The sequence below is a fragment of the Stenella coeruleoalba genome, assembly GCF_951394435.1.
Source record: "Stenella coeruleoalba genome assembly, chromosome: 3".
Classification (NCBI taxonomy): domain Eukaryota; kingdom Metazoa; phylum Chordata; class Mammalia; order Artiodactyla; family Delphinidae; genus Stenella; species Stenella coeruleoalba.
In genome coordinates, this window is record NC_137148.1 from 61509391 (window position 1) to 61522382 (window position 12992).

The window sequence follows — 12992 nt, forward strand, 5'->3', positions numbered from 1 at the left end:
AGAACTGATAACTCAATCCCTGACAACTGGATCCACAGCGATAAATATTATGTCTAAAATGACTTAACTAATACAATTCCAAAGTGCCATTAGCAGAGATCACACAGAGTGTAACGTGGTACTTTCAATGCTATCTTCTGGAAGAACAGTTAGGTCTCCAAAGCATGGGAGTTCAAACGGGCCATTTAAACAGGCGGATTATCAATGACTAATGTACTCAGTGGGAGGCCTACAGATCAAGATATTCAGTGATTAAGTGGCCTACGTACACCTTACAACTTTTCTATAAGATATTTTCAAATTTCTGACAGATTTTTTCAAATATCAAATATAAGAGAAAGCCTATTTTAAAAGTCTCTTAGGTATTTTCAATGGTTTCTGAATTATCTGTAGGGAGCTCTGACTTACTTGTATAGAGTTTGATATATGTATCCACCATTAAATCCAAATCGTGTTTTATATCAAAATTTATGTTAAGCAAAGCCAAGTTACTTGACCTTTGGTCTGTCAAAGTGTTCCTCAGGTATGCTTTGAGATGATTTCGCCCATTTTCATAGCATTCATTCTCAACCTTTGTCACAGGAAGAATACATAGGACCTTCAGCAATGCATAAACATTAGGGAAAAACTCGATGTCTGGCAGATGAAGGGCTTCATAAATAGTGGATGGAAGTTCTATATGTTTCCCTCTGTGTTTCCACTTGATTCTCCAACAATGCATCATGCTCCTCTGATGTATTGAATTTGAGCTGTCCCATGACAGAGGGTACCAGAGATAAGCATTTAAGAGCTTTGAGGTGCTGTTCTGAGAATATATCTTTCAGTTCCTGAATAATGTGTTTCACTGTTGGAACACTTAAGAGTTTATAGTAACTCGCAGAGGTTAGCTGAGATTTCAGGTTACTGTACTGAGCTCTGCGAAATTTCCCTGGGAGTTTCATCTGAATATCAAGTTTGGTTGCCAAATTTGTGGCTTCCTCAAACTAAAATTCATGATAAACTTCGATATTTTCCATCACTTCATTTAGTGAATGCAGCACTGAAGTCAAACTACTGGCTGCAAAGAAGGCATCAGAGGTTTGCCCCTGAAGATTTTTCCCAAAGGTTCTTGTAAAAGATAGAACATTTTTAAGAACAACAATGGTAACAATGAAATCAAAATCTGTTACTGCACTACAGAGTACAAACGCTTGGCCAGCTATACAGTTATTCCATTTGTGTCACTAATTATACCATCTAAACACGAAACAAGTGCTGGTAGGAGGTCCACTAAGATTCCAAATGCATCATGCCTGCCTGTCCACTGAGAATAGCAAATTTCCTTCAGTTCTTTACCCCTTTCTTCACTGTTCTGAAAGAGGACAGAAATTACATTGTAAAGCTCTAAAAGCAGTTGTGGTGACTGATGGAAAAAAGAACTTCCTCAATTGTTCCTAATGCGACAGACAATCCCGGAACAGGCACTGATTTTGCCAACCACATATTTAAGGCACAGGAAGAGCAGAGTGTGTAGATAGCTTGGGGATATTTCTCTAAAAGTCTAGAAGCAACAACTTTCACTTTGGAAGAAAATCCACTGGACACAATGTAAGCCTGGCCACGACAGTACTCCATGTTTAATCCCCACTTCTCAGTTATAGTAGCGTGAAATTTCACAGTCAAAATTTCTGCATCGGCTTCATAAGGCAGGAAGCCCACAAATTCCTCTCTCAGGTTGTGAGCTTCGTCAACAAACCTCACCAACACAGGCAGGTGCTTTTCCTCTGCTATGTCCACCACATCATCAGTGACGATGGAAAAGAAGTGAGAGTCTCACTTCCCTGAGGGTTTCTTCCCGAATGCAGCTCTCACAGCTCTCTAGCATCTGTTTTTGCTGTGTTTTCAAACAGAACAATGTGTTAACTGCCATTGTCTCAAAGCGCTTTCTCAGAACCTCTTCACCAGAACTGATCCGGCACTCCAGCAGTGCCTGAAGGTCATCAGGAGTAAAGAGACCTTCTGGGATTTCATCAGCTTCATGTCCATCCAGAGGTATGTTCTGTTTCCCCATAAGAATTAAAATTTCAAATAAAGATTTTAAGTATTCTTTGTTTTCCTTCTCTTCAAGGGTTAAAGGTAAAATGTCTTCATCCTGCTCTTCACCCCCTTCTTCTGCACTGGGGTCCTGAGCATTGCTGTTGTTTATTTCCTTATGTTTTGGTTCCTGTTCAGAAGTTTCATCAATTTTCTTCTGTTTCAGTGTCCTGATTTCATCTTCACTCAATTCTTTTATTCGTTTTTTCTGTGTCTGTGTGGATTATTCAAATGGTTGGTAAGATCAAATATTGTTGGTATTGCATTATCTCGAAGAACTGCCCTGTAAGGACTAGTTCTACGGATCATAGAAGTCTCAAAGTGTTTGGCACACAATCGGTAATGTTAAATTAGTTGATCAGGCGTTTTAACTTCTAAGTCGGCTCTCCTACAATTCTCCACTAACTTCTGGCATCTGGCTGGATCCCGCGGGAACCTGAAAAAGGCCAGGTCCGACTGCGTGCTCTTCCACGTGCAGCTGGGGGCCATGCAGAAGCTCCACATCCTCGTCTGCCCGCCGGCCGGCCCAGCCCTCCCCTCCCCGTTCCTCAGGCAGCCCGCCTGCCCGTCGGGGATGGGGAGGGGAGACAGGCCGGTGTGCCAGGAGGTGGGGGGCACCTTACTACTTTTTAAACACAAGATGAGAATATGAAAATAATTTCACTTCTATCCCCTCTCTTCCTCCTGTGAGACCTTCAAAACACATTTATTCCACCCCAATCCCACCCTACCTCTAGATTTTCTAAGATTGTTCAATATTTTTAGTTCCAGATTATTAGAATTTCCCTTATATTATGGCCATTCTTTTTCAAGAGTTCTCAGCACTTTTGTTAGACATTCCTAGTCTATCTTTATACATTCTAATTATGTGTATAAATATATGCATATATTTGTGTATCTCTATTCTTTGATTTCCCCAAACTAGAGTTCACTGCTGTGGTTCATTAGTTCTTGCTTAGAAAAGTGGTTCTTACTAGATGATGTAACACTTGTCTAAAAGGTATCTAAATACCTGTAGGAGTATTTGTGATTGTTACAATGACTAAAAATACTACTGAAATTTGATGCTTGGTACACAGGGACGCTGGATGTCTATCTCAGTAGACTTGAGGAAAAGATTTTACCCTCTTATCTCCCATCAATAGATCACTGACAAATAATGTCAAACATCTGTTCCACATATGGGCAAATATGGACCAATCTAATGCCTAATTTCTCAATGATTTAGGGAAATCAAAAGGAAACAACAATAAAGTCCTGGCCAGGTCAGTGAATAGGCAAGTGAATTGAATACAAAAAAGAGAGACTAGAAATGGAAAACAGATACAGCATGATGTATTGGTTAAGAAAGCAGACCTACTAGCTATGTGACCTTAGGCAAGTTACTTAACCTCTCTGTGCCTCAATTTTCTTTTATGTAAAATATACAGAATAGAACGTACCTTTCAGAGTTGTTATTAAAATTAATGATTTATATTTTTAAGGTGCTTAGAATAGTGCCTGGCATATGATTAGCACTACAGGAGTTATGTTAAATAAATTAGTAAAATAGAATTGAAGCAACAAGGATGCTTACTAAATTCAAACCTTATCATTAAGTCTGTCTTCCTCAAAAACTTTAAATATAGCCAAGATCATAATTACAGCTTACACGAAGCTCTGTTTTAAATGTTTCAAATATGTTGACTCATTTATTCCTCACAACAGATCTATAGTTATTAGTACTACGGTTCCCATTTTACAGAGAAGAAAACTGGAGCAGGGAGAAGTCAAGTATTGCTTAAGATCACAAAGCTAGTAAAAGGCAGAGACTAAATTTGAACACAACTCATCTGGTTTTCAAATCCACTCTCTTAGCCTCTCATACACAGTCTTTGTAATAAGTCCTGACTTTGATGATTAATCAACAATAACAGTAGATATGAAGACAAAGAACAGTGGTGAGAATGTGGTAGAAGATCAGATGCTAAGTGACCCTGTGAGTATTATTCTTAGCTTTAAGATAAATGTGTAACTGCCCTACAAGCTTTAATAACACTCTGAAGGAAAGAAAACTTTGCCACTAGAGAGTTTAAAAATTGGTCCTGACTAGTACGCTCCAAACCTAGCCATCTATTACCTTTAACTATACAACTATGATCCCTCTGAACAGACTCTAAGTATAGATTACCCCATCTTCAAACAAGGAAGAAGGGTGACCCTTGCACAACACGGGTTTGAGCTGCATGGGTCCACTTACACGCAGATTTTTTTTTTTCCAAAAAACATAGAGTCGCAGGTTTTGCATATGCAGATTCAACCAACCTGGATCAAAATTTCCCCGGTTGGTTGAGTCTGTGGATGCAAAACTTACGAATATGAGGGCTGGCTGTAATATACTGCCCCCTCCTTAAACTACAACCCCTCTAGTTAGGAACATTAGCTGTCAAACTAACCAACATTCAAGGGACAGGCAGAGCAAAAGACAAACACAATGGAGAAGAGTTTGAAGAAAAACCAGACAGAAGCAATGGAGAGAATGTCTCAAAAGGGAAGCAGTGGTCAGAGAAATCAAATGCTAATGAAAGATCAAGAAAGATGTGGACAGCAAATTATCCACTGGATTTAATAAAAGGAGATAGTCAATGACCTTGCAAAAGTAGAAGTAGTAGAGTGTCAAAATCAGACTGTGGTAAAGCAATTATACCCCAATAAAGATGTTAAAAAAAAAAAATCAGACTGTGATGGGTTGACGAGTTGAAGGTAAGGAAATAAAAAAAAAAAAAAATTCTTTTCAGGTAATTCTTCCAAAAACTTTAGTTCTAAAGGAAGAAGAGAATGAAATAGGACACAAATAACAATAACAGCTAACACACGGTGCTGTGTGACAGGCAATGTTCTAAGAGCTTTACATTTCTTAACTAACACAATACTTTCAATAACATAGGTTCTTTTACCCTCACCATTTTATATTGGTGGGCAAAGTGATGGGCAAAGTGAAGTATAGCGATATTAATGTAAGGACATGTAATGTGACAGAACAAAAATTAATATTTATTTTTAAATTTAATTTAATTTTTAAACAACTTCAGATGTATAGAAAACTTACAAGAAGAATAAAAGGAATTTCTGAATACCCTTCACCCACATTTCCCAAATGTCAACATTTTACTACATTTGCTCTAGCTTTCTATATATACAAACACATTTTGGTTTCCAAATCAAAGTTGTAGATATGCCCTAATACTCTGAAATACTTCAGTGTAAACTACCTAAAAAAAGGAATGCTCTTATATAATGAACACAGTAGAATTATTTAAAAACCAGGAAACTGAACACTGAACCAATACTATCAACTATTCTAAAGATTTTATTTAGATTTTTCCAATTATTCCTATAAAATCCTTTATAGCAAAAGAAAATCCAAAATTATGTTACATAGAGTTGTCATAATCCTTCTAATCTCTTTTAACCTGCAAAATTCCTGAGTTTTTCTTTCCATTTTATGATATTAGCATTTTTAAAGACTGTAAGACAATTATTTTGTAGAATACCCTCATTTGGTTTTGTCTCATGATTAGATTCAAGTTATTCAGTTTTGGCAGGAATTCAACAGACTTGATGCTGAGTTCTATTTGGTGTATCTTATCAGAAGGTACATAATCCCATTTCTGGCAATGATAACAATGTTCATTTGGTTCAGGTAGTGTCTGCTAGGCTTCTCCATTGTAAAGTCAAAAGTCAATAATTTGCCCTTTTAAATTAAGAATAACTTATGAGGTTATTTATACCTTGAAAGTATGCAAATATCCTGTTACTACTCAAGTTTTCACCCCCTAGTTTTCAGCATTTGTTAATGATTCTCGCGTGAATCAATTACTGTTGTGATGGCTATTCTAATTCCATCTTTTTTTTTTTTTTTTTTTTTTGCGGTAGGCGGGCCTCTCACTGCTGTGGCCTCTCCCGTTGTGGAGCACAGGCTCCGGACGTGCAGGCCCAGCGGCCACGGCTCACGGGCCCAGCCGCTCTGCAGCATGTGGGATCCTCCCGGACCGGGGCACGAACCCGTGTCCCCTGCATCGGCAGGCGGACTCTCAACCACTGCGCCACCAGGGAAGCCCTCTAATTCCATCCTTTGTTCTTCTATAATTATTAGTTGTTTTTCTGCATTGTAAGGAAGAACTTCCCTTCCTCCTTACTCATTCATTAATTCATCCATTCAAGTGTGGATTCAGAGATTCTTACCCTATTCAATAGGTTATAACCCTTTTACCATCATTTATTTTGTTGCTCAAATTAGCCAGTAGGGGCTCCTTTAAGCTGGCTCTTGTATCTTTCTGACACGTCTCTACCATTCTGTGAGCACTGTCTTGTTTTTATGGCCCAACAAGATGTTCCAAGATTATCTTCTTTCCTTGCCCTAGCTCAGAAATCAGCCATTTCTCTAAGGAGCCCTGGTTCCTTTAAAAAATGCTGAATGGAATTTAAAAACCAAAGTCCACCATAAAAGGGGATGCAGTACTACATTCTACAACATGCGTGAACCTTGAAAACACTCTAAGTGAAAAAAGCCAGACAGAAAAGGCCACTTATTATATGATTCCATTTGTATGAAATGTCCAGAATAAGCAAATCTATAGCGACAGAGAGCAGATTAGTGGTTGTCAGGGGCTGCAGTAACGGGAGGATCAGGAGTTTCACGTTAGGAACTTGATTTTAGGGATGATGAAAACGTTCTGGAATTACAGAGTGGTCATGGTTGCACAACCTTGTGAATATACCCAAAACCACTGAGTTATATACTTAAAAGCGTGAATTTTATGGTATGAAATTATACCTCAATTAAAAAAAAAAACCCAAGATCTGGGCACTAGGTGTGCTCAGTGGTACTGGGGTTTTTATTGCATGTAGGCCCTCTTAAAGGACAGCATTAGGAAACAGATGTTTGTATACTCATGTACAAATTCATATGTGTACATACAAATGTGTGTAGACACACACATACACGCATATACACTCCAACACATCTAGCTATCTATATAAAAACCCATGAAGTTCACATTGATATCTCCAATTCCAAGCCAATACTGCAGTATTTATTGTATCCTTCCCTTTTTTCAGATTTGTGATTCCCTTCCACAACAGTGTGGAATCTTAGAACAAGGAGAGTTCAGCTCTCTTCACCATTATACTTCAGTATGTCTGTTTATTTTAACAAAACTATAATTTACTGAATAAAATTCAGCTGAATTGGTACTAAAAGCAAAGATCTCTTAATTGGTACTCACAGTGATACTGTCCAAGAGTTTGGCCATATGTTTAATAATTTCACCATGTTGTATGGGTTGCATTTGCAGTAATTTCTTAATAACAACCACACTTTCAGCAACAACTATTTCTGAAAAAAAAATTCACATTATGCATATTAAATATGTGTAATTCAATTCAAACTCATTATTCTTGGTAAAATGTAAATTTAAATTAGCAAAACATTCTACAGGTCTTAAATGACTAGGTGAAAACTATAACCATGAGTGTACATCTAAATTTTGGGGGTGAACCTTCAACTAAAGTAGGAGAGTAAAAAAATAAATAAATAAAAATAAAGTAGGAGAGTATACTTTAATTTCTAACTTCTGTTGCTGTCTCCTAGCTTCTGATATCCCTTTCTAATCTCTGCTTCTTTAATTCAGGAAAGCAAAGTGAGGTTAGATTACACAATCACCATAATGTTCAACTGTCTTTGACGTTTAATCACAGCTCTCAAATACTGTTCTTTGATTCCTAGCAGTTATATAGTGGTAATCAAATACTTAGAATCTACATAACATTTTTTCAATTCTAAAGAAAATAGCAAACTTTAAAAAAATTCCTTAAGTGGTATGTCTAGAAAAGTGAGTATCACGTATTATTAGTAGTAGGAAGGTGTTACTATAGAAATAGCATGGACTTCAAGCCAGAAAGGGTGGGCTTGTGAGCTAAACCATTTCCATTTGATGCATGAATCCACTCTCTGCATTTCTTGGCCCAACTGTGTGCCCTTAGAGGCTGACTTCTGTGGACTGTATCAACCAGATTCCTTTGTCCCTCACTTACAGGTATGTTTAGCCAACAGGAAGCACCAGCAAGAAATCAGGGGGCAGGAGAGAATATTTATTATCCTGGATCCCTCTCTTGCCAGACCTCCCTGGCAGTGCTAGCATTCCTCTATTGAAGGTTTCAGTTCCTATGAGTGGCTCTCTCCTTCAGGGTCTGTTAAGTGTCCCGACTCCTCAAACCGCTTCACTTCAATTCTACATATGGTAAAGGCTTCCCACCTTGCTACCCTGCGAGCCCCAGGGTGTTACAGTATACCTTGTTGGTTTCCCTTAATCCCACCCACAATTTATAAATAAACAGTTCCTTCATTAAATTCTCTTCAATTGTCCCTTTTAAGTCATCTGTTTCTTGCCAGGGCCTTAACTAATATAGTAATTGGTACTAGGAGTGGCTCTAGGAAGCAGATCCTCAAATTGGGATTCCGAGATTGAGTTATCACAGGCTAACCACTGGTCCAGAGTTACGATTTTAGTGGCACTGGTAGAGAAATGTCATAAACTAGTAAGAGCACCTGACCTAATGGAATGCATCTTATATAAATGATTACTAACGTTACTGATGCCAAAGAAATACACCAACACTGCCTTTACTTATTATTCTGGCATTTTTATTAACTGAGATTCATGGATATTAGAGATTCCCCAGGCAAACACATAGGTTTATTTTAATATTATTCTGGAAATATACCATGACTTGTGTTTTGTTACTCTTTTTCTCTGAAATACATTTTCTTATCTAGCCCCGTTTAAGTATATAAGCAAAAGTTTTTATCATTCTAATTATTATTAAACATATGTACTTCATATTATATATATGTGTGTATACACACACACACACACACACACACACCCCTCTTTCTCCCTGGGAATGATACATTAATATTTCATAATGTTTCAGTTTACAAAATGATATATTTCTTTTTAATTCTCACAATAACATGTGGTAGGTACCTTATTATCATCATCTTAAAGATGAAGAAAGAGAAATGCACTGAAGAATTCAAACTCAGAACCAGAATGTACCATTTTATCTCTAATGTTCTATGTTACTATGAGCAGGTATTACTTTAATAAAGACCACCTCTTGGAGCTATGAGGAAAACAGAAACAAATCAGAATGAGACTCTGCCCTCATCAAACTTACACTCTGCTAGGAAACATTAAGTGGTTAAGTAAGCAATTACCATGCAAAGTAAAGTATGGTTAAGTGTGGTTTTAAAGAATCCATAGTAAAAAATTTATCTTTTTAAAAAATATTATTGCAAAACTAGCCTAAATAAAAAAAAAGTTGTATAATTTTAATTATCCACATGTAGAGGCAGGGTTGGCTATAGTTGAAATAAATTTGGCATTATTTACCCTTTGGTGGCACCTTGGTTTCCTATTGTTGCTGTTATAGATTACCACAAACTCAGTGGCTTCAAGCAACACAAATTTATCATTTTACAGTTCTGGAGTCAGAATTTAACACAAGTCTTATGGAGCTAAAATCAGGACTAAGTTCTCCACAGAGGTTCTAAGGGGAAATCTGTTCTTTGCCTTTTCAAAATTTTAGAGGCTACCCACATTCCTTGGCTCAAGGCCCCCTGCCAGCAAGGACATCATTCTAGCCTCTGCTTTTGACATCTGACTTTCTTGGTTACACTGGGCCCAAGATTATTGGATGAATAATCTCTCCATCTCAAGAATTTTTTTTTTCTAACGTGTTAGTTTCTGCTGTTTAACAAAGTGAATCAGCTATATGTATACATATATCCCCATATCCCCTCCCTCTTGCGTCTCCCTATCCCACCCCTCTAGGTGGTCACAAAGCATGGAGCTGATCTCCCTGTGCCATGCAGTTGCTTCCCACTAGCTATCTATTTTACATTTGGTAGTGTATATATGTCCATGCCACTCTCTCACTTTGTCCCAGCTTACCCTTCCCCCTCTCTGGGTCCTCAAGTCCATTCTCTACGTCTGTGTCTTTATTCCTGTCCTGCCTCTAAGTTTGTCAGAACCTTTACTTTAAAATTTTTTAAAGACTCCATATATATGTGTTAGCATACGGTATTTGTTTTTCCCTTTCTGAGTTACTTCACTATGTATAATAGACTCTAGGTCCATCCACCTCACTACGAATAATTCAATTTAGTTTCTTTTTATGGCTGAGTAATATTCCATTGTATATATACACATCTTCTTTATCCATTCATCTGTCGATGGACACTTAGGTTGCTTCCATGTCCTGGCTATTGTAAATAGTGCTACAATGAACAATGTGGTACATGACTGTTTTTGAATTATGGTTTTCTCAGGGTATGTGTCCAGTAGTGGGATTGCTGGGTCATATGGTAGTTCTATTTTTAGTTTTGTAAGGAACCTCCATACTGTTCTCCATAGTAGCTGTATCAATTTACATTCCCACCAACAGTGCAGGATGGTTCCCTTTTCTCCACACCCTCTCCAGCATTTATTGTTTGCATCTCAAGAATCTTAATCACATCTGTAAAGTTCCCTTTGCCACATTAGGTAACATATTCACAGATTCCAGGCATCAGGACCTGGACATCTTAGGCGTTGGGTTGGAGGGGGAGGGTGTTATTCTACCCTACCCAGGTGCCTTCTCATTCCCTTTGGGTAATTCCACCCTACTTTTCCTTCATGCTACCTCCTGGTTTTCAAAGACCTCACTCAGTACTGCAGTGGTACTCTACCACAAGTACAAAGTGATCTTATGTTCTGGGCCTTTCCAAGCTTTCTCCTTGTCCTCAACAGAACTTAATGGTCCTCACTCTAAGAAGTATAGCCTACTATTTTTAAACATTGTAACTTTATTTTGGTAAGAACACTTAACATGAGATCTACCCTCTTAACAAATTTTTAACCATATGATACTTTACCGTTGACTACAGGTACAATGTTGTACAGTAGATCTCCAGAGCTTATTCACCTTGCTTAACTAAAAGTGATGCCCGCTGATTAGTAGCTGCCCATTTCCCTTTTCTTCTAGCCCCTGGCAAGTACCTTTCTGTTCTTGGATTCTATGAATTTGACTATTTTAATACGTCATACAAGTAGAAACATTCAGTATTTGTCTTTCTGTGACTGGATTATTTCACTTAGGTTTCTCAAGATTAGTACAGCCTACTATTACCTTCATTTTACAAATGAGCAATCTGAAGCACAGGGAGACTGTGTAATTTATTCAAGACAACATTAACATTCAAACACAGGTAGTCTAGTTCTGCATGAGAGCAGACAGCTGGCAATTGAGTAAGTGGTCAATATACAGGAAGACTGTAGTATACTTGTTTTTTTGTTTTTTTTGTTTGTTTGTTTTTGTTTTGCGGTACGCAGGCCTCTCACTGTTGTGGTCTCTCCCGTTGCGGAGCACAGGCTCCGGACGCGTAGGCTCAGCGGCCATGGCTCACGGGCCCAGCCGCTCCGTGGCATGTGGGATCTTCCTGGACCGGGGCACGAAACCATGTCCCCTGCATCGGCAGGCGGACTCTCAACCACTGCGCCACCAGGGGAGCCCTGTGGTATACTTGTTTATTATTGCCTCCCTCCATTAGGCTGTGAGCTCCTTATGGGCAGAAACTTTCTATAGGCTGACAAATATCTTATTCATCTATTCTACACATACTAAATACCTCAACTGATTCAACTTTTCAACAAATGCCTATTATATAAAACAAAACAAAACAAAAAATAGTCTTTGCCCCAATTCTTTTAGTTTACAGTAGATGGTAAGAAGGTTATTCAGACAAGCAAATTTTGCTAATATATTATCTAAAGAAAATTAACTGAGGAATTAAATTATCCTAAGTCAACTGAAATGCAGATTTCTCCTTAAGGTCTTTAAGAAATCTGTTTATCAGTGAAACTTACATAGTGATAATGGACTATTTTAGGGCAACCTTCAAGTCTGCCTACAAGTCCTGTCCATGCCAAGAAGGAAGACGTCAACAACAATAAAAACCCTACAGGTCAAGAAGAATATATTAAATATATGTAAAAACAATGGAGTCTCAGTGCTGTTCCTGGGGTTGTAAGATACATTATCTAAAAAGATGATGAGGTATTCATACTAATATAAAATCAAAGAGTCATAGACCCTTAGAGGGCCAAAAGAGCTTACAGATTTTAAAGAAACTGAGGCCTCATTCACAGCATTTATTCCTAAAAGCAGATCTTTCAATAGGAAGAGAAAGGGGCTCTGTTGTAACAACTGACCATTTTAAGTTAAAAATATTATTACTTTCTTTAATGTCACTGAGCCAGTTTCCAAACTATGAAAGTGAAGCATATATGATAAACAGTTAAAGAATCAGGCAAATGATGATTGTGAAATCAGAACCTGAAAAATACAATTTAACTTTCTTAATATTCAAAGCAGAAAAAAAATCCACTGTTATAAACAGAGTTTGGTTTACCAAAAACAAAAGCCTGAACATTGAAATGTCAGAGTTTAAGTCAGTAAATCTACCTTGAGGAGTGATTATAAATTATATTAGTTTCCCATTGACTAATTAATAAAATGATCTATTCGTCCCTTAAAAGTACTACAGGGTATAGAATATTCATCTTCTAAATCAAAGTCAATAAAAAATTAAGAGTCTGGGATTAACATATATACATAACTATAAATAAAACAGATAATCAACAAGGACCTACTGTATAGCACAAAGAACTCTACTTAATATTCTGTAACAGCCTAAATGGGAAAACAGTCTGAAAAAGAATAAATATATGTATATGTATAACTGGATCACTTTGTTGTACACTTGAAACAAACATAACACTGTAAATCAACTATACGGCAATATAAAATAAAAATTTTTTGAAAATAGATAAAAG

The 12992-nt window shown here is 37.4% G+C and overlaps 1 protein-coding gene across 5 annotated transcripts in view; it reads right to left on the reverse strand.

Moving 5' to 3' along the window:
• AP3B1 (adaptor related protein complex 3 subunit beta 1) overlaps positions 1–12992 on the reverse strand; it is a 274658-nt gene that overhangs the window by 131178 nt on the left and 130488 nt on the right. For all 5 annotated transcript variants that reach the window (XM_079916789.1, XM_079916785.1, XM_079916787.1 and 2 more), the window contains exon 14: positions 7341–7450. In XM_079916789.1, the coding sequence (XP_079772915.1) occupies positions 7341–7450 (110 nt within the window). The remainder of the gene's footprint in view (positions 1–7340; positions 7451–12992) is intronic.